At 36.2% G+C, this 21,866-nt stretch overlaps 1 protein-coding gene across 1 annotated transcript; it reads right to left on the bottom strand.

Annotated features, from left to right (window-relative positions):
- Positions 1–9,379: 9,379 nt before the first annotated feature.
- On the bottom strand, positions 9,380–10,308 carry LOC112613903 (olfactory receptor 10J1-like). The gene is given in 2 exon segments (XM_025369772.1): positions 9,380–9,996; positions 9,999–10,308. Coding segments are annotated over 2 exon segments (927 nt in total).
- Positions 10,309–21,866: the final 11,558 nt, after the last annotated feature.

Raw genomic sequence — 21,866 nt, 5'->3', positions numbered from 1 at the left:
TGTTGATGTCACAAAATTTTATCTTTATACACTGTGTATCCAAAACAATAAATTAATAATCATTTAAAATGCATTAGTCTCTTAAATTATGTGGAAAACAAGTTGTGAAGTTATAAACCAAAGATGCAATAATACTAACTTTTAGATAAATATTTTTAATGTATTGGTTAGTTAAATAATGTAGAGAGCAAAAAGTGAGTTACAAACCATTGTTAAAATAATAGTTTTTATAATTGTCCATGTATTTACCTTTATTGAGATTTTTAATTATTTCGCTTTGAGTGACTATCTAGTTTCCTTTCATTTTACTCTGTAGGACTACCTTGAGCATTTCTTGCAGGTTGGTCTAGTGGCAACCAGCTCTCTCAGCTTTTGTTACTTTGGGAATCTTTGACAAAGTAAACAAAAACATAAAGTGGGGAAAGGACACCCTACTCAACAAGTGGTGCTGGGATAATTGGCAAGCACCGTGTAGAAGAATGAAACTGGATCCTCATTTCTCACTTTACAAAAAAATCAACTCAAGATGGATAAAAGACTTAAATTTAAAACCTGAAACCCTAAAGATTCTAGAAGATAACATCAGAAAAGCACTTTTAGACATTGGCTTAGGCAAAGACTTCATGACCAAGAGCGCCAAAGCAAATTCAACAAAAACAAAGATAAATAGATGGGACTTAATTAAACTAAAATGCTTCTATACAGCAAAAGAAAAAATAAGCAGAGTTAAAAGGCAACCCACAGAGTGGGAGAAAATTTTGACAATGTATACATCTGCCAAAGGGCTAATATCCAGAACCTACAAAAATCTCAAACAAATCATCAAGAATAAAACAAACAATCCCATCAAAAAGTGTGCTAAGGACATAAAAAAACATTTCTCAAAATAAGATATACAAATGGAAAACAAGCATATGGCTCAACATCACTAATTATTGGGGAAGTGCAAATCAAAACCACAATGCAATACCACCTCACTCCTGCAATAATGGCCATAATCAAAAATTCAAAAAAATAATAGATGTTGACATGGATGCAATGAAAAGGTAACACTTCTACACTGTGGGTGGGAATATAAACTAGTATTACCACTATGGAAAACTGTGTGGAGATTCCTTTAAAAATTAAAAGTAGATTTTTCACTTGATTTGGCAATCCTGCTACTAGATATTTACCCAGAGGAAAAGAAGTCATTATACAGAAAAGATACTTGCATACACATGTTTATAGCAGCACAATTTGCAATTGCAAAAATATGAAACCAGCCTAAATGCCATCACTCAACAAGTGAATAAAGAAAATGTGGTCAACTATACACACACACACACATCATGGAATACTATTCAGCCATAAAAAGAAACAAAATAATCACATTTGCAGCAACTGTGATGAAATTGGAGACTATTATTCTTAGTGAAGTAACTTAGGAATGGAAAAGTAAACATCACATGTTATCACTCATATGTGGGAGCTAAGCTGTGAGGATGCAAAGGCATAAGAATGATAAATTGGACTTTGGGGACTCAGAGGAAAGGGTGGAAGGTGGTGAGGCATAAAGGACTACGCATTGGGTACAGTGTGCACTGCTCAGGTGATGGGTGCACCAAAGCATCATAAATCACCACTAAATAACTTATTTATGTAACCAAACACCACCAGTCCCCCTAAAAACATACTGAAATAAAAAATAAAAAGTTTTTTTTTTAATTTTATTTTACTTTTGAAGGAAAGTTTTGATGGATATAGAATTCTATGTTGACGTTCTTTTCATTTAGCCCTTTGAATATATTGGCCTACTGCCTTCTGACCTCCAAAGTTTCTAACGAAAAGTCTGATGACAATTTTACTGAGGATAGTTTGCATGTGACGAGTAGCTTTTTCTTGCTGTTATGAAAATAGTCTTGTCTTTGGCCTTTGAATGTTTGCTTATAATGTGTATTGGTATGAGTCTATACTTTATTAAGCTTCTTGCATATTTATATTAATGTCTTTCACCAAATTTGGAAAGTTTTCCATCATTATTTCTGAGATAGTCTCCCAACCCCTTTATCCGTTTTCCTTCTGAAACTCCCAGCATGTATACTGGTCCACTTAATAGTGTTTCATAGGTCTCTGAGGCCCTGTTTACCTTTCTTCAACTTTTTTTTCCCCAGACTCAGTGATTTTCATTGTCCTGTCTTCAAGTTGCTGATTCTTTCTTTTGCCTGCTCAAATATTTTACTTCCTTGAATGGATTTTCATTTTACTTATTGCAATTTTCAGCTCTAATATTTCTTTTTCCTTTTAGGTTTTCTCTTAATTTTTCTAATTTTTCATATGGCATTTTTTGACTTTCCCTATATCTTCCTTTAGCTCTTTGAGCATCTTTAAGACAATTGTTTTAAAGTTTTTGTCTAGTAGACCTGTCATTATGTCTTTTTGAGAGAACGTTTCTGTTAATTTATTTTTTTTCTTTGAATGGGACATACTTTCCTGTTTTTTAAACATTTTCATTGTTTATTGATTTTTGGACATGAATCTAATAATGTGGTAACTCTAGAAATTAGATTATTTTCTTTCCCAGAGTTTGCTGTTTTTTGTTATTTTTATTATTGTTGTTCTTGTTATTGTAAACTTTGTCCCAAAGATCAGCCTGGGTTATAAACTTAAGGTCTTCTGAAGTCTTTTCTGAGCCTGCACCCTGCCCTGAGCATGGATGATTACTTTCTGATTTTCCCTGTAAATGCAGTTGGTTTTCAATGTTCTAGTCTTTAATGTCTGGTTCTCCAAAGAAAAACAGAGAAAAATAAAACTGAAGGAGAGGTGCTGACCCTTTAAATCCCCTGGTAGTCACATCAGCTGAAGGAGGAGCTGGCAATAACACAGGGGAGATGCAACAACTCTTACTTCTTTATTTGTATGTCTACGATCGGAAGTAACAATCAGTGATCAGAGCACAGATCCCTGACATTTGGAAGACAGGGTAACCCTGGCTCCTGCAAGCTGTGTGCAGGTTGCTCCCAGCACAGGTGCAAGATTGTCTTCCAAGTGGCTGGTTGTGGGCAGGTGGGTAGCTGCAACTGTGTTTAGAGCCAAAATTGACCAGAATGAACTGTAGTTCATACCTTCCTCTGGATGTTGCAAGCCTTTAATAGACTCCGTAATTCCCAAATATTTACATCAGATAGATTCTGCCAGCACAGTTATTTTCTAGGTGGGAAAACAGATTCCTAGTGCTCCCTACTCTGCCATCTTCCCCTCACATGGTCTCTGCTAATGTATTTTTTTATTTGTAAAATTTCTTTTTGCTTCTCAGAACTTGGCTTTTGTATAATATTCTGCTTTATTTCACCATTATCTTGTCTTATCCTTCTAAAAATGTTAAATACTTATCTTTCAAAAGACTTCATACCCTGCTTCTCCCATGTTTCTTTGTTATTTGTTTATTATATTGATTTTTTAATGTTAATGTCTTTCTTCAAATCATGGTGATCCTTTCAAGTCCATTCATAACTAGAGTGATGTACTAACAAACTGTGAGAAAGCTCTGTGTGCAAGTATATGTGTGTGTGTGGTGGGGTGGGATATGCAGACTGCTGGGCTTTATTTACTAGTGTGATAAAACTGGGTAATGTGATGTAGCTAGTTTTATTAGGGTAAGGTTACTTCAAAATAGGACATTGAAGTGTCTAGATTTGTAAGTCTTTGCCCTTGAAATGCTCATTTCCACAGGGCAAAATCCTTCACTTTTCTGATTGATAGCTATAACGCTTATTGTTGGTATCTTGTGAGGTTTGCTGATGTTCTTTTACCTCTCCTCCACTTTTAAAAAAATTATTATTATATAGCACCCTCTGCTTCACTTCATCTCTGCAAGTCTTTCCGGAAAGTAAGTCTCCAGCCTTCTGCTGAGGTTGGGGTGAGGCTCTGATTGTGCAACATGTCATAAAAACTTTCAAGCAACTCTAGTTTGTTAGAGCAATTGCACAGCATTATGTTCAGAGATACTTACTACTTTCAGCTTTTGAATACTTCTGGCATTCTGGGTGATAAATTGGCATTTTTGTTGTTTTCTCTGCCTCAGGCTTTAATCAGCATTCTCCTTTGTGCTGAGGCAATAACGGTTTATTAATGGGCTTTCCGGATTCCAAAATTTTGTTGAGCTCTATTTGCTTTCATCTTCTATTCTCTTTTGCCATGGATGTGAGTCTATTTTCCTTCCTAGCTCAAATTTAATAGGGTTTTTAAGAAAAAGAAGCAAATAATTGGCATGTAACATCTGCATTTAATCAGTATTCTATCTACTTTTAAATTATATTGAACATAATTTGTAAAACTTTGTTTGTTTTAAGTAATGGTGGGTATTTTCCAGTATGTGAAGCTTTAAATGATAGATGAGAGATTTGAGTTTACTTTTCTTATAACAAATACATTTATAAAAAACAAAATATTAATACTTTTTAGTTCAATACTTCTAGTATCTAGTTGTTTTCTCCTGTATTTTTGTCCTGTTCTTTATCCCCTACATCTTTGTTATTGCCAAACTCTTGTGCCCTACCATGCCTCTCTCTCCAAGCGCAGTTCTCAACTGGAAACCACCAACACTGTCTATTTCTGCTTGTCTGGGAGCAAGAAGTGATGGGAGGACTACTTTCTCTGGGCTAATATCCCCTGTTAATTTACCCTGGAGACCTAAAATATTTTTATTTTTCTTCACCTCAGGATATGAAATAACTTTTGCGTTACCCTCAACTTTTGTTACGGGACTCTACTTTTAACTCTCATATACTTCTGAGATGGCTTATCAATCTAACTGCATTGTTTCGAGTCTTCCTTTCATTCCTCATAGTTGCTGGTTCATTAGAAATTCCATTTTTGTTTTTAAGCACTAGTCAAAATCCTACTTAAATCTTTCCTATCACTTCTAGGATTTGGTAGGGGCAGAGTTGGGGAGTATAGAGAGAATAAATGATACCTATACTCAGTTTGCCATAGTAAACATTCAAAGCCCAGAGGTTCCATTTTCTTCCTTACAGTTGTCTGAATTTTTTCACAGAGAAGGTACAGCTTTTGAATCAGAAAAATACTGATTAATGTACCATCATTTCAGAATAGAAGAATAAAAAGAAGAGGAGGCCTACTTCTCAGATGCTTTGCTACCATTTCAGCCAACTCAGTGAGTCACTCACTTGGAGTATTCTCTTATGGTGTCCATATTCTTTGTTTTTCTTGAATGTAGTGGATCATACGAGGGATACATCAGTGTAATTTGCTTTTGGTATTTAGACAAAATCTGCTATTTGTTTGCTATGTTGGCTTCACCCTTTAAACTCAATAGCTGAAAACCTTCTTCTGTGGCATTTTTTGGGCATTCCTAAATATTTAGATGAAAAAAAGATCACGTGATACCACAGTTTATTAGCTCTAATCGGTCTAACAGCATCAGTAATCTGAATAAAGAGAGTCATTTGGATTTTTAAAAATTTGAAAATGCATTGTCAAATACAGTCATTCTCTCACTTAGAGTTAGCTTTATATGCTTTATTTGTTGAAATTCTATCAGTCAATTAAAATATACATTATATTTATTATTGAAAGAGCAAAATGCAATAATCTATGATATTTGTGAAAGTTGTTAATTTTCTGGACAAACAAGGGTTTTATGTAGTAAAATAAATGAGAAAAGAAATGAATATTTCACATAAATATAAGAGATGGTGTGTTGGTTATTAGATAGCTTTAGAAAGCATATTATGGCCTTGTAGAGTCAATAAGTATTTATAAAATTAAAATCATTTGGCAATATTGAGCTAGTTTTAAGCACTGTATTAATTTTTAGCTTCTTAATTCCACTTAAGCAGTGAATTTTTTGAACTTTTCTAGATGAATTTACAGCAGAATTCTAATTTGCCACCAAAATCATAAAAGATAATATCCAGGATAAATTATTTTTAATCTATATTTAACAAAAAATATGAGGAAAAAAGTTAGAGAAAAATAAGGTATTTTCCCCCCAAGATATTTTGCTGCTCCACCAATCTCAGTTTCTCAGTTGAAAAGTGAACATGTACCCAGTATCATGAATATGTGTTTTAATGACTGCTAGAAGACTCTAGAAGCTGACAATGAAGACTAAATGTTCTTCCTCTAAGAATTCAAATGTTTAAACTCAATTACTAAATGTTTAATAATTAAATTTCATTGTTTTAAAACAAGATTTCAATTTTATTTTAGTAACACAGGAAAACAGTCTGTTGATATTGGGCTTCAGCTCTGACTTCAGCTGAACACAGATTTTTAACTCTCAAGCATTGAGCATTTGGCCAAAATGTATATTAGATGCACTTCTATTCATTAACATTATTACAAAACTAAAAAGAATTGAACAGAATAGACTAGAATGAGAAACATCAAAATGCATTGCATGCAGTAAGGCTAAGTACTGTTTTGTGACTGTTGCATTTCAGTTTGTGTATGTGTGTATAACACACATACTGGGTTATGTGATAACATGCATTTTGGTACTGAGGGGCATGGATCATGGGAAAGAGATTAACATTCGCTGATCTAGTAGGGAAAAAAAAAGATGCTCAATTTGGAGCAGGACGATAGGCATTAACTTCTGGAATTGCTAACAAAAGAAAATAATGCAAAATTTTGGAAATGTTCTTTTGTAAGGAACCAAAATAATATGACCTGCAGACTTAATGAAAGATGCAATAGCAATTAGAAGTTAAAAGTAGGTGGGAGGAAGGTAGGAGTCAAAATTACTTAGTAAAATAATATAAAATGGCCAAGAAAAATCAGAGAGGTAAACATATATGGACTATGTTAACTAATAGCAGTGATGATAATGATAATAATACATAATATTTCTTAACACTTTTTCCAGTTATCACAGCAATTTCTACTGTGGTTATTCTAGTGTATTTGATTCTTACAATAACCTGACAGAAAAAAGCAGAGTAACAACTGGTAACTCCATTTTGCAGATAAGGAAAGATTCACTTTATGGGGAGTGTAGCTGTTTTACTCTAACAAGAATAAAGAATATCTGACCCTGCTTCATAATATTTTTATACTTATTATTTCATGCATTTGACAATAAATTTTGAATATAAGTTTTATAGGTGAGAAAACTGAAGCTCAAAGAAATTAAATAGTTAATTCAAATATTTACGGTATATAAAATTAGAGCCAGGCCTGAAAATAGAGTATTTTTCTTCAAATGGTTATGTTCTTTCCACTTCATTCTGCTGATCTCTCAAGACTTCTGCCTAATATTTTCAGTAACTAAGTTTGCAAATATAGATTATCTATTACTGAGAAGGCTGATGGTATAGGGCAGTATTTTTGAGACTACAATTTGAAATAAAAATAAGATATTTGTATTTACTGAGTAAAAGTAAAAGTGACCATTGGCAATTACAGGGTAACTTCATTTTGGATTATCTTGCATTTCACCATAAATTTCCTCAAAAATGTAGTTGAATCTTTGTAAGACTAAACCATAATGGGCTATTTGAGAAATTAATATATTTGAACACAGCCCTCACTTTTGAAATTAACATAAAGGAGAATGTGTCCTATGAAAAACTCACCACTTGGTACAAGTGAAACACTAAACAGCAGGTGTAACTGTTCACCCAGGTAAGACTTCACCCAGTTACAACATCACGCACTACCCATTTCATGCTTTCATTCATAAAGACATTATGGGAAATGTTCATTATGGTCATTTATATCAATATGTGTTTGGAGGTTGTGATGTGAAGGAGTAAAAGGAGTGCTTTTGTTTCTTTGTGGGTATCTCATCAGAGGGTTCATAAAAATAGGGGTGTTCAGGTTGTTATTTCAAAGTGAGCCAGAGAACACTCTGATGAGTGGGCAGTGAGGGCATCAGTAAGAGATTTTCATTAACAATAAGCTGTATTAAGGCATGAGAATAAAATGGGAAACCATCAGTCATTAGGTATTGTTGGGTTGTGCGCTATGTGGATGTGGATGACAGACTGTAGGGAAAGGAGCTGATGGAAGTGGAGATGACTGGTGAAGCATGGTGTATTAGTTCACATCTTAGAGGATTTTAAATGGATTGATGATTTGATGAGTCTTTTTCTTTTGTTGAATTATTGAGTTGCCTGATGGCTACATTCTCCATACCCATTTAATCCTCTGAAATCTCTCATTCCATTAATCCATGATCTATGCTCTAGATTCCCTCTTTGACTCTCATCCACTAGTTGTTCTTTCTGTTCTGCAAGGATTTCTAAAGGCAAATTTTAATTTCTTTACCCTGGGTTCAGACACTCACATACAATATCACCAACAACCTTTGTATATTCTCATAAAATAAATGGCAATATGATTACTTGGTGCTACCTCTTTTACTCTATCACCAAGGGGTTTTAGTTACTTTCCAAAAATATTTCTAAAACAGGATCCTGAAAACTTAGATATCCATTTTCTCATATGGTCAACTTGGAACTTATATAAAAAAGACCCAGACTTCAAAGGCTGCTGAATTTTATAGATACTTATTATCTCTGATACTCATTTTATTTATGGTGACTGGTCAATTTGAAAAACCTTAAATTTCCCATAAAGAAATTAATTCAATTAGGTGTTAAATCTACTTAGCTCTAAATGGGTAAGGTGAAACACCACATCCAAAAAGCAGTGTTACAGAATATATTTAAAACTTGAACCGGCCGGTCACGGTGGCTCACGCCTATAATCCCAGCACTTTGGGAGGCCGAGGCAGGCAGATCATGAGGTCAGGAGATCGAGACCATCCTGGCTAACACGGTGAAACCCTGTCTCTACTAAAAATGTTTTTTAAAAAATTAGTCAGGCGTGGTAGTGGGCTCCTGTAGTCCCAGCTACTTGGGAGGCCGAAGCAGGAGAATGGCCTGAACCCAGGAGTCGGAGCTTCCAGTGAGCCGAGATGGCAAGTGCCACTGCACTCCAGCCTGGGCCACAGAGCGAGAGAGTGAGACTCTGTCTCAGAAAAACAAACAAACAAAAAACAGCAAAAAACAACAACAAAAAAAACTTGAACCTTGCCCTAGAGCAGCCTCCCCTCATTAACTCTGTCTGCTCTCCTGATTTCATTCTGTCCCATGCTGCTCACACAACCCTTCTACTTTCCAACACCACTGAGTTCTTTCTTCTGCATTTGTACCCTATAATATCCCTGTTCTCTTATGAGATGGAGACCTGCCGTGCTTTGGAGAACCTTCCCCCTTCTCAAGTGGCTGAATCCTTTTGTTTTCTCCTCCTCTTGCCCAACCACTGCTTGACAGGCTTCAAATTTTTAACTCTATTGACCGTGCACACTGTTCCACTTTTTCTTCTCTAAAAAATCTTCTAAGACTCTATTTGAAATGGGCCTCTTCTGTTAGGAGAGTTTTTGACCTATTGCTCTGCACAGAGCGTCTTTGACCTCTTTGTTCCTCAGAGTGTACACCACAGGGTTCAGTAGGGGGGTAATGACAGTGTAGGTCACTGATATCAGCTGATCCTGATCTCTAGTGTTTTCTGAGTTGAGCTTGAAGTAGGCAATGGAGGCACAGCTGTAGTGGACAATAACTACAGTAATATGAGAAGCACAGGTGGCAAAGTCCTTTTTCCTGCCTTCAGAAGATGCAGTCTTGAGGATGGTAGAAATCATGAGGATGTAAGAGATGAAAACCAAGCCCTTGGGAATCAGGATCACCAGCACACTGATGGTCATAGTCAGGATTTCATTGACTGTGGTGTCAATGCAGGAGAGCTTCATCACAGGTCGGATGACACAGAAGAAGTGGAGCACCTTTGGAATACAGAAAGGCAGCCTGAATACAGCTGACAGGTGTGTCATTGCTACAATTAGGCCAATGCTGCAGGCCTCCCACACCAGCTGCATACACACGCTCTTGCTCATGACGACTGAGTACCTCAAGGGGCTGCAGATGGCCACATAGCAGTCATACCCCATTGCTGTGAGCAGGAAGCAGTTGTTGATAGCCAAAGTAAGAAGAAAAACATTTGAGTGGCACAACCTGCCAAAGAAATGGGCTGACTCAGGCCTATGAGGTTAAAGAGCATCCTTGGTATAATGACAAGGGTGTAGACAGTCTCTGGACCTGACAGCATGCCGAGGAAGAAGTACATAGGGGTGTGGAGGTGATGATCAGTACTAATGATACTCACAATAATAACATTGCCTGCCAGGGTGAATATGTACAATGTAAGAAACACAACAAAGAGGGTGAGCTTGTGCTCACGGAAGCTGGAGAAACCTTGAAAAATAAACACCCTCACCAAAGAATGATTCTCTTTCTTCATTAAATCACACATGATATCTAAGAAAGAAAAAAATAATGTAAGGAAACTAGATGGATGATTTCTGTCAAATAATAGACTGGGAAAATTCCTGTGATTAATACACCTTAGGTCTCTGCTTTTTTCTATTGACATTCATACTTATTTCTTTTAGGAGTAGAGGGTGGAGAAACGTTCTTTCCTCATTCAGAAGAAAGTACAAGGCTTTAAAAGTCAAATGTTGCAAACTAATTTCCTAGTTCTAGTATATGCTAACTTATCTTGGGCAAGGACTTATTTATAAGACCAGTTTTCTCATCTTTTGGATGTAAGAGATCATACAACATCATAGAATTGTTGATGGAAAAATCATATACTAATTATAATACTCATATTTGAATTTTAAAAACAACATGGAATAAATGTGAGTTCAGTGGTATCATGCAGAACTCCAGGCTCCACAAACTACCCGACAATTTTTGAGCCTCTAAAGTTTGAATAGAGCCTGTGTTACTATAATTTCCACACTGCATTTTCATTCCATTATTTTGACTCTGATTATATTGCTCCTCTCAACTCTGTTCTATGCTCTTCTTCCCTAGACACCACTCATTTTTCAAAGCCAAATAAAACCCATGTCCTCTAGAAAAATCTTTTTCTCCTTGTTTGAACCCGGGAGGTGGAGGTAGCAGTGAGCCAAGTTCGTGCCACAGACTCCAGCCTGGGCAGCAGAGGGAGACTCCATCTCAAAAAAAAAAAAAAAAAATCTTTTTCTCCTTATTCTCTCTCTCTCTGGGGCCTATATGTCTCTGCACATGCAGGTGGCATAGAACTGTTTACTGGTTTTTAAATTTTTATACTGTAAGCCCCTTACAGTGAAATTGTGATTATAAAATATTTTTGCATACATTATTTAATCTTATTAACATCCAATGGAGCAGGGAGGACAACGATGAACTGTTTCTCTCTAGATGCAAAAACTGAAGAACAGCTCTAGTTAGGTAATTATTCTTAGACAGACAGGTGTCAAAGGATTAAATCAAGATTGGAATTCAAATCTTTTGACCCTGTGTCCATTGTTCCTTCCACTACACAAAACTGCATTATAAAACCGTCCGCTCTATAGCTAAGCAGGGACCACGTATTCCCTCTTTTTATGACCCCAGGTTGGCCACTCCACTATAGCGGACAAATATCTTCTGGTAGAATCATTATGAGTCATTGCTCCTTCATACAAATTGTCTATTAGAAAGTAGAATACTGGAGCATTATAATGAGTTTCTTTTCAAAGAGAAGGCATAAATGTTTTTAATCTTTGACTTTTTATGATGTCTAGGTCTGTGATAGCAACAAACAACTAAATAATTGGGCTAAATTTTAACATTGGAATTATAACACTAGAAGAAAGTATGACATTATTAACAAGTAATTGAAAAATACCCTGGTAATAAAACTTTTCTAGTAGCCTTTACCTTATCAGTAATCATTATATAATAACATAATAGGTTCATTGTAAAAAAGATAAATTTAGAAATGTAATGATGGAATTGCTTCAAAAGTACAATTTGTTGGAAGTAAAGCAAATGAATCCACATCACAAAATGATTTACTACTGGGTGAATTTCAAAGGTAAGCTTCTTTAGTGCTTTTAAAATTAAATTCAATTTATCTATTTTTCAGAAATATACCCCTTTTCATAGAAAATCTACAAAAAGTATTTATAAGAAATTGGTGCATGGTTGTGCTTCAGCTCCTCAGTGCATGATATGAAAGAAAATCAGATGAGGTTGCAAAAAATAAATTCTGTGTTAGACATCAGAGACCATTTCTTGACAGGAAAAGTTGTTTGTGATGTGTGCAGCATGGTAAGTAACTGTAAACATTCTTTATGAAGCTTTCTAAACCGTGTCTCTGTGGACTATGGATTGTCTGAAGATAAGAATATAGACAAGGGAGCATGCATAGCTGATAAGTGGCAGAGCCACATTCCTTATTATCATGTTAATCAGGGCACTCTTTAATCCTGATAAATTTTAGTTCTTTAGGATTAACAGGAGATCCTTGAAAGTAATAAATCAAGGAAAACCCAAATATTCATAGACATCAGGATTCTTTCCAGCTTAATATAATTTGCTCTTTAACAATGATTTTTAAAACCCTCATGCATGTATTTTATTTCTTATAAAGCTCCCTCTGCTACACATTGAAGTCTCTTTCCAAATCACTTACTTCTCTTCCTGCAAATCTGTGGCTCAACCGAAAAATTGAGGTGGAGGTCAGAGATGTGACCCCTTGATCACAAGTATTCACAGATCAAGATTATGAAGAAAAGGCATCGGAATGTGGTCCTTCCATCTGCTGTAGGACCAGTCTAGGGATGAGGTCGAAGGACAGTTACAGGGGGCTCTTTGGATACTGGATATTTCCTCCAGCTTGAGGAGGACCTTTGGATGCCAAAGAAAGGCTCTCTGATGAACAGCTTTCAGGGTTTCAGGGTTTCTCGGCGTCATTCACTGAGCACTCCTAAGAGTCACCCTGTGACTAAGAGGAAGCAGACTGCCAGTACCAGGGAACCTCGTTATGTGTGCGGCACATTTACCGGATTATATGAACTTGTACTTTGGCAGACTTGAGGCAGTTTTCACTGCAAGTAGAAATAGCAGTGGCTTATTTGTCATGTTTTATTTTTTAAATAAATATTCTATTTTTATACAGTTGAGCCTTGGAAAACCATGGTTACGAAGCCCAAGCGAGCTCTAGCTAAGAGCACTGTCTTGGATTCCAGGAAACCCTGCAGCTTTTTCTATCGTTAAAAACCTTGTTCAATATTATAAGCTGTGCTTTTTTTCTTCTTCTCTGAACTAAAAAAACCCTCAATTTTGGCCAGTTTTTGTCCTGTAGGATTCAGATATGGAAGATCAAAACTCATTAGACAATAGAAATCTCTCTAGAAGGCCAGGAGGCCACTTTAGTGCTCCAAAAACATGAACCAGGACTTCATCCCAAGGGACCATCAGGCAAATGGTTATATACACTGGGTTTCATGAGCCAAATCTGGGGTTATCCCCACACTGGTTTTCCTGCCACAACCCTCGGTACTTTATTCTTTTTTTTTTTTTTTTAATTTTATGTCTACCTCATCACGAATTCTGCCAATTCTCCTCCAAGTTAATTTTTCTGTATTTGGCCAAAAATAAGGTAGCTGCATTAATATCTTAATAAACTTGAAAAATGCTCCTTATACTGACTTTTTTCATTTGTGTTTTATATTTCGTATTTGTCATAACTTAAAAGAAATAATTTTAGGGACAAATTCCTGCTTGGTTGCCCAGGCTGGAGTGCAGTGGAGCAATCATAGCTCACTACAGTCTCAACCTCCTGGGCTCAAGCTATCCTCCTGTCTTGGCCTTCTGAGTAGCTAGGACTACAGGTGTGTGCCACCATACTCAGCTAACTTTAAAAAAAAATTAGAAAGGGGGTCTCATTATACTACACAGTCTGGTCTCAAACTCCTGGCCTCAAGTGATCCTCCTGCCTCAGCCTCTCAAAGCACTGGGATTACAGGCATGAGACACCACACTCACTTTGTGGTAAGTTTTAGATCTAAAAAATTATAAAATCAAGATGTTTATAGCAAATATAAGAATGGTAATAGCATTTGCTTTTACTCCTATTAGTTCATAGACATAAGAAAATATTGGCCAAACTGGAGAAACCTCCAATATTTATAATTCAATCATCATCGATAAAGTTAACATCCCAAATTTTTCCTTATTGTTTGCAGCTGAGTAGTACCTTCATATGCACTAAAACCTGCACTATCTTGGGGGGTCGAATTATGATTGGATCATTCATTTTTGTGTCATTCTGTTGATTAAACATGCGGTTTTCTTTATCTGCTTTAGTGAGAGAGGGGCCAAACTGTTACCCTAGTTATCATTAAAGACACAAATCTGCACGGAGGCATAAAGAGGCTCCCTCCCCTAGACAGGAAGTAGATATAAAGCCCCTTTGAGCAGAGAAAATTAGGACAGCTTTATCAACACAGAAAAAGGATAGAGAGAACTCTGTATTGTAGCAATCTGAACTTCCTATCAATAGATTAGGAGGCCATCTTGGGGGTGAATGTACCAATAACCTTATTTGCCAGTAAAGGGCTGTCCTTTCATGTTTCAAGGGTTTAATATGAAATCTAGCCAAATTATGTGTTTACAAATAACCAGGAAAATGAAGGACAGTAGGCAGGGGTCTGTTAGGAGTTTGATGGTCAAATAACTTCTAACTCCTATTTGGCAGGTTTCTCAAGGTCCGGCTGTATAAACAACTGACAGGGCTGAGAACCAGGAAGTGCAATGTCTCTGGGATCTATGCTTGATGCCTCTACCTCTGCTTAGCACTGAGTATGTAGGACTGTCCCCATGCATAAGCGTAGCTGCCTATATCCATAATTGCTTGTACTGTAACCCAGATGTCCTAGTCATCTATTGTTGCATAACACAGTACCCTAAACTTACGAGCATAAAGCAACAACAATCATTTGTAATTACCTCTCTAGGGGTGATTGATTTCAACTGGGCTATTCTCACTTAGAGTCTCTCATGCAATTTTGGTCAGGAGGTAGATGGAGCTTGCTCACTCACATGCCAGTCAGCTGATATTGGCTATTGACTGAGATACCTACACATGGTCTTTCTGTGTGTCCTGGGCTTCCCTACTGCTTTAGTCAAGAAGTAACAAAAGTCCACTCAGTTTCAAGGGGTGAGAGTACAGACTTCACCTCTTAATGAGGGAATGGCACACTCTAAGAAGAGCATGACGAATAAAAGAGATATGTCCATTTTCTGAAAATAGAGTCTGCCACAGTAAATTAGCAGATAGCCAGTATCTTCTCTTGGACAATTTAGATTAGATGCGCTCAAAGGGAAATAGGAAAAAAAAAAAATAGACAAATCAGACTCTAGACTCTCCCTACTTAAGTGTTTATGCAAACTTCATCAGTCTATTGTAATACTTAAGTTACAGGGATTAGAAAAATAAAGGGAAAACGTAAGACACCAAAAAGGGAGGTTCTAGATCACCTGCTAACCTATTAGAAACTCAAGATGATATCAATTTGAGTTGGAAAATGTAAAAGATATACATTTAGTGGACTAGACGATAACTGTAAAAGGCAAGACTAAAGTTTCTAAACAACTGTCAAAGTTAACAAAGCTCTGGCTAGGCAAGCAAGAAGCCACTAGTTGTGATTTGCCTAAGCGTTCTGTGTCCACATATAGGTTTGGCATATGTTATTATCTTTTCTAATGTAAAAAAAATATATTTTTGTTATTTTTAATATAACACTTGATGTTTACAAAACACTGTGTGTAAGTTGTGGAGCATAACAGTAAGATAAACATTTAGGAATCTATCACTCAACTCAACTCAACCCAAGAGCTACACTTACTTATGTATTTTTCATTTATCCCACCTCCATATTTGTTCACACTGTACCCCTCACCCCCACCAGTGGTTACCATTATTCTAATTTTTATATTTATTTCTTGTTATACATTTATGACATATGTATGTATGTTTAAAAATACATTATTTAGCTATACCTACTTTTGAGCTTTATAAAATGTAGGTGTAGCTAAAGTATTTTTAAACATACATATACTTTTCTAAGACTTGCTTCTTTTTATAATTCAGTTACACTAATAATATCCAGAAAGAGCTGTAGTTCACTAACTGCCTCATACTATTCCATTATGTGAATATATCACAATTTTTAAATCCATTCTACTGTTGAGGAATAATAGAATTGTTCATATATATTTGTGTGCTTCTGGCAGCATATCTATAGGATACATTCCTGAAAGTAAAATTCCTTGATCAGTAATATGTGCCTTTAAAATCTTAATAACTATTGCTAAACTGAAACCAAAATAGGATACATTCATTTATACACTCAGCAACACTGAGAATGCTTCCTCACCCACACTTTCATCAATGATTAGTATTACCAACTCCTTAAAAACTGGGCAAACTTAAAGGTAAAAGTGGCTTATTATTTTTTCCTTTGAATTTTAATTTATTTAATTGTAAATGAGTTTGAGTATCTTTTCATACACTTATTAGCAATTTCTACTTTACTTGCTTTGAATGTCCATTTACGTATCTTGCTCATTTTTCATAGTGTTAGTTGTCTTTTTCTTGTGAGTGCTAAGGTAATAAAATATGCCTTTTATCATATATATTGCAAATATTTTTCTTCCATCTATCATTTTTACTGGATTTCTGTGTTTGAAATTTTTTCAATATTATATTCATGTATTTATCTCTTGAAATCAAACTTTACTGCTTACACATTTTGATTAGTGCTTAAAAGGAACTTCCTAACTCCAAGATTATTTTTAAAAAGTACCCATGCTGTCCTATATACTTTGTATGCTTCATTATTGATTCATCTGAAATTTATTTGGTTGTAAGAAACAAAGTAAGGTGGCCGGGCGCGGTGGCTCAAGCCTGTAATCCCAGCACTCTGGGAGGCCGAGGCGGGCGAATCACGAGGTCAGGAGATCGTAGACCACCCTGGCTAACACGGTGAAACCCCGTCTCTACTAAAAAAATACAAAAAACTAGCCGGGCGAGGTGGCAGGCGCCTGTAGTTCCAGCTACTCGGGAGGCTGAGGCAGGAGAATGGCGTAAACCTGGGAGGCGGAGCTTGCAGTGAGCTGAGATCCGGCCACTGCACTCCAGCCCGGGCGACAGAGCGAGACTCCGTCTCAAAAAAAAAAAAAAAAAAAAAGAAACAAAGTAAGGTATACAGTGGTCCTTCAGTATCCACGTAGATTGGTTCCAAGATGTACTATGGATAGTAAAATCATAGAATGCTCAAGTCCCTTATATCAAATGGCATAATATTTGCATGCAACCTATGCACATCCTCCCATTTTCTTTAAGTCATTTCTAGATTACTTATAATAACTAATCAAATGTAAGTTTTATGTAAATGGGTGTTGTACTGTATTGCTTAGAGAATAATGACAAGGCCGGGCGCGGTGGCTCAAGCCTGTAATCCCAGCACTTTGGGAGGCCGAGGCAGGCGGATCACGAGGTCAGGAGATCGAGACCATCCTGGCTAACATGGTGAAACCCCGTCTCTACTAAAAAAAATACGAAAAAAACTAGCCGGGCGTGGTGGCGGGCGCCTGTAGTCCCAGCTACTCGGAGGCTGAGGCAGGAGAATGGCCTGAACCTGGGAGGCGGAGCTTGCAGTGAGCCGAGATCGCGCCACTGTACTCCAGCCTGGGTGACAGCGCGAGACTCCGTCTCAAAAAAAAAAAAAAAAAAAAAAAAAAAAAAAAAAAAAAGAGAATAATGACAAGAAAAAAAGTCTTTGCATGTTCAGTATAGACACAACATTCTTTTTTTTTCCTAAACAGAAGATTTTTAGTTTGTCGTAGTCCCACTTATTTTTCCTTTTGTTAACCTGTGCTTTTTGTGTTACATGAAAAAAAAATCGTTGCCAAGACTAATGTTAAGCATCTTTTTCCTATGTTTTCTTTTAGGAATTTTTATGATTTCAGGTCTTATGTTTAATTCTTTAATCTGTTCTGTATTAATTTTTGTGTATACTGTAAAATAATAACCTGTAGTTTTTTTTCTTCTGCATGTGGATATCACATTTTACCAACACCATTTATTAAACAGATTGTCCCTTCCCCATTTTATATCCTTGGTGCCCTTATTGAAGATTGGTTGATTTTGTACATGTGGCTTTATTTCTGGGATCTTCACTCTGTTCCATTGGTCTATGTTGCTGTTTTAACACCAGTATTATACTGTGTGATTACTATAGCTTTGTAATATATTGAAATCAGGATGTGTGATGCCTTCAGCTTTTCTCTTGTTTCTCAAGATTACTTTGGCTATTTGGAATCTTTTGTGATTCCACACAAATCTTTAGAATTTTTCCTTTTATTTCTGTAAAAAATACAATTGAAATTCTAATAAAGATTATATTTGATCTATAAATCACTTTAGGTATTATAGATTTAATATAAATTCTTCCAATCCATGAACATGGGATATCTTTCCATTTATTGGTGTCTTCTTTAATTTATTTCATCAATATTTTTTAGTTTTCAGTATACAAATCTTTCACCTCCTTGGTTAAATTTGTTCTTAAGTAATTTATTCTTTTTTACGTTATTGTAAACGAGACTTTTAAAAATTTTCTTTGTGGATAATTTATTTTTGATGTAAAGTAATGCTATTTATTTTTGTACATTGAATGTGTATCCTGTACCTTTAGGGAATTTCATTCCATTAATGTGATGTATCACAATGATTAATTTGCTTATGTTGAATTCACCCTGCATTCCAGAGATAAATCCCATTTGGTCATGGTGTATAATCTTTGTGGTGTACTATTGGATTTAGATAGCTGGTATTTTACTCAGGATTTTTGTATCTATATTCATCGGAGATTTTGACCTGTAGTTTTCTTTTCTTGTGGTGTCTTTGGCTTTGGCCTTATCAAATGAATATAGAAGTATTTTCTCTTCTATTTTTTAGAAGTGTTTAAGAAGGACCTATATTAGGCCGGGTGCGGTGGCTCACGCCTGTAATCCCAGCACTTTGGGAGGCCAAGGCGGGTGGATCACAAGGTCAGGAAATCGAGACCACGGTGAAACCCCGACTCTACTAAAAATACAAAAAATTAGCCGGGCGCGGTGGCGGGTGCCTGTAGTCCCAGCTACTCAGGAGGCTGAGGCAAGAGAATGGCGTGAACCCGGGAGGCGGAGCTTGCAGTGAGCCGAGATCGTGCCACTGCACTCCAGCCTGGGCGACAGAGAGAGACTCCGTCTCAAAAAAAAAAAAAAAAAAAAAAAAAAGAAGGACCTATATTAAATCTTCTTTGACTGTTTGCTAGGATTCATTCATAAAGCCATCTGGTTCTGGGCTTTTCTTTGTTGGAAGGATTCTGATACTGAGTCAATCTAGTGATTATTATTGTCTATTTAAGTTTTCTGTTTCTTCTTGATTAGTTTTGGTAGGCTGTATAATTCTAGAAATTTATCAATTTCTTCCAGGTTATACAAATATTATTTGTTGGCATTTAATTGTTCGTAGAAATCCTTATGATCTTTTTTATTTCTGAGGCATCTGTTGTAATGTCTCTTTCTTCATTTCTAAATTTATTTGAGTCTTCTGTCTCTTATTTTCTTTTATTCTAGCTAAGGGTTGTCCATTTTATTTATCTTTTTCACAGAAACAACTTTTATATTTGTTAATATTTCTATGGTTTTTCTATTCTCTGTTTATTTCTGCTCTAATCTTTATTATTTTATTTTTCTGTTAACTTTGGGTGTAGTTTGTTCTTCTTTTTCTTGTCCCTTGAGGTGTATAGTTAAGTTTTTGCATGTGAGGTCTGTCTTTCTTTAAATGTAGGCATTTATTGTCGTAAACTTTTAGTACTGCTGTTGTTGCATCCTATAGTGTTGGCGTGTTTTAATTTTGTTTTCATTTGTTTCAACATATTTTTTAGATTCCTTTTTGATTTTCTCTTTGACCTATTATAGTGTGTTGTTTGATTTCCATGTAATTGTAAATTTTTCCATTTTCCTGCTGTTATTGGTTTCTAATTTCATTCCATTGTGGTATTAAAAAAATACTTGATAGGTTTCCATTTTTTCAAACTTGTTAAGACTTGTTTTGTGATTTAACATGTGATCTATCCTAAAGAATTTTCCATGTTCGTTTGAGAAAAATGAGTATTCTGCTGAAGAAATTTCTTCAAACCCAAAGGAAAGGATGCTGACATGATTGTTATATTGATATTGTGATTGTGGTGTTTGACCCATTTCTATCTTTATTAAGAAGACTGAAAGAGAAAATAAAATAAATTAAGAACAATAACTACAGCAATTTAAGGTATGGGCAATATAAAAATTTTAAATTGTGACATCAGAAATTCAAAATGTGTGGAGGAGAAGGTAGTCTGTACACATTTTTGTTTTATTTTGTTTTTGCTTTGTTTCTGTTATTTTCTTGTGATCAAAGCTAAGTTTAAATAAAAGTTTTTAATTGTGTGTTATAACTATAGAATATTTGTGTAAGCTTCATGCTAATCAAAAAGCAAAAACATGTAATAGATACACTAAAAATAAAAAGCTATAAGTTAAAATACTTTACCAGAGAAAATAACTTCAATATAAAGAGAGGCAGTTAGAAAAGAAGAGAGGAGTAACACCACAACTGGTAAAAAGGTATCAAAATGGCAGTAGCAAGGCTTTACCTATCAATAATAACAATGAATGTAAATGGATTAAATTCTCCAATTAAAGACACAGAGTGGCTGAATGGATAAACAAGACCCGACTATATCCTGCCTATAAGACTCAGTTCATCTATAGAGACACATATTTATTGAAAGGGAAGAGATGGAAAAAGATACTCCATGCAAATGGAAATCAAGAAAGAGCAGGAATAGCTATACTTGTATCAGATAAAATAGACTTTAAGTCAAAAACTGTATACAGAGGCAAAGAAGATCACTATATAATAATAAGAGAGTTAATTCAGCAAGAAGTTATAACAATAATAAATATATAGTACCCAATACTGGAGCACCTAAATATATAAAGCAATTATTAATAAATCTAAAAGATAGATAGACTATAATATGATAATAGCAGGGGACTCCAACACTCCACTTTCAGCACTTGAAAGATTATCCAGGCAGAAAATCAACAAATGGACATCAGAATTAAACTACACTCTAGACTAAGTGGGTCTGATGGACATTTACGGAATATTTTATCCAACCGCGGCAGAATGTACATTTTTTTTTCTCATCATCACATGTAACATTATCCAGGAGACACTACATATTAGAGCCTAAAGCAAGTCTTGAAAAATTAGAAGAAATCGGGCGGAGCAAGATGGCCGAATAGGAACAGCTCCAGTCTCCAACTCCCAGCGCGAGCGACACAGAAGACCGGTGATTTCTGCATTTTCAACTGAGGTACTGGGTTCATCTCACTGGGGAGAGCCGGAGGATCTGCGCTGGTCAGCTGCTGCAGCCCAACCAGTGAGAGCTGAAGCAGGGCGAGGCATCGCCTCACCTGGGAAGCGCAAGGGGGAAGGGAATCCCTTTTCCTAGCCAGGGGAACTGAGACACACAACACCTGGAAAATCGGGTAACTCCCACCCCAATATTGCGCTTTAAGCAAACAGGCACACCAGGAGATCATATCCCACACCTGGCTGGGAGGGTCCCACGCCCATGGAGCCTCCCTCATTGCTAGCACAGCAGTCTGTGATCTACCGGCAAGGCAGCAGCTAGGCTGGGGGAGGGGCGCCCGACATTGCTGAGGCTTAAGTAGGTAAACAAAGCTGCTGGGAAGCTCCAACTGGGTGGAGCTCACAGCAGCTCAAGGAAACCTGCCTGTCTCTGTAGACTCCACCTCTGGGGACAGGGCACAGCTACACAACAACAACAACAACAACAAAAAAGCAGCAGAAAGCTCTGCAGACGCAAACGACTCTGTCTGACAGCTTTGAAGAGAGCAGTGGATCTCCCAACACGGAGG

This window comes from Theropithecus gelada, chromosome 1 (assembly GCF_003255815.1).
Source record: "Theropithecus gelada isolate Dixy chromosome 1, Tgel_1.0, whole genome shotgun sequence".
NCBI classification, from domain to species: Eukaryota; Metazoa; Chordata; class Mammalia; order Primates; family Cercopithecidae; genus Theropithecus; species Theropithecus gelada.
Note: the sequence above shows the minus strand (reverse complement) of the source record. Positions and strands in the feature narration are given on the sequence as shown.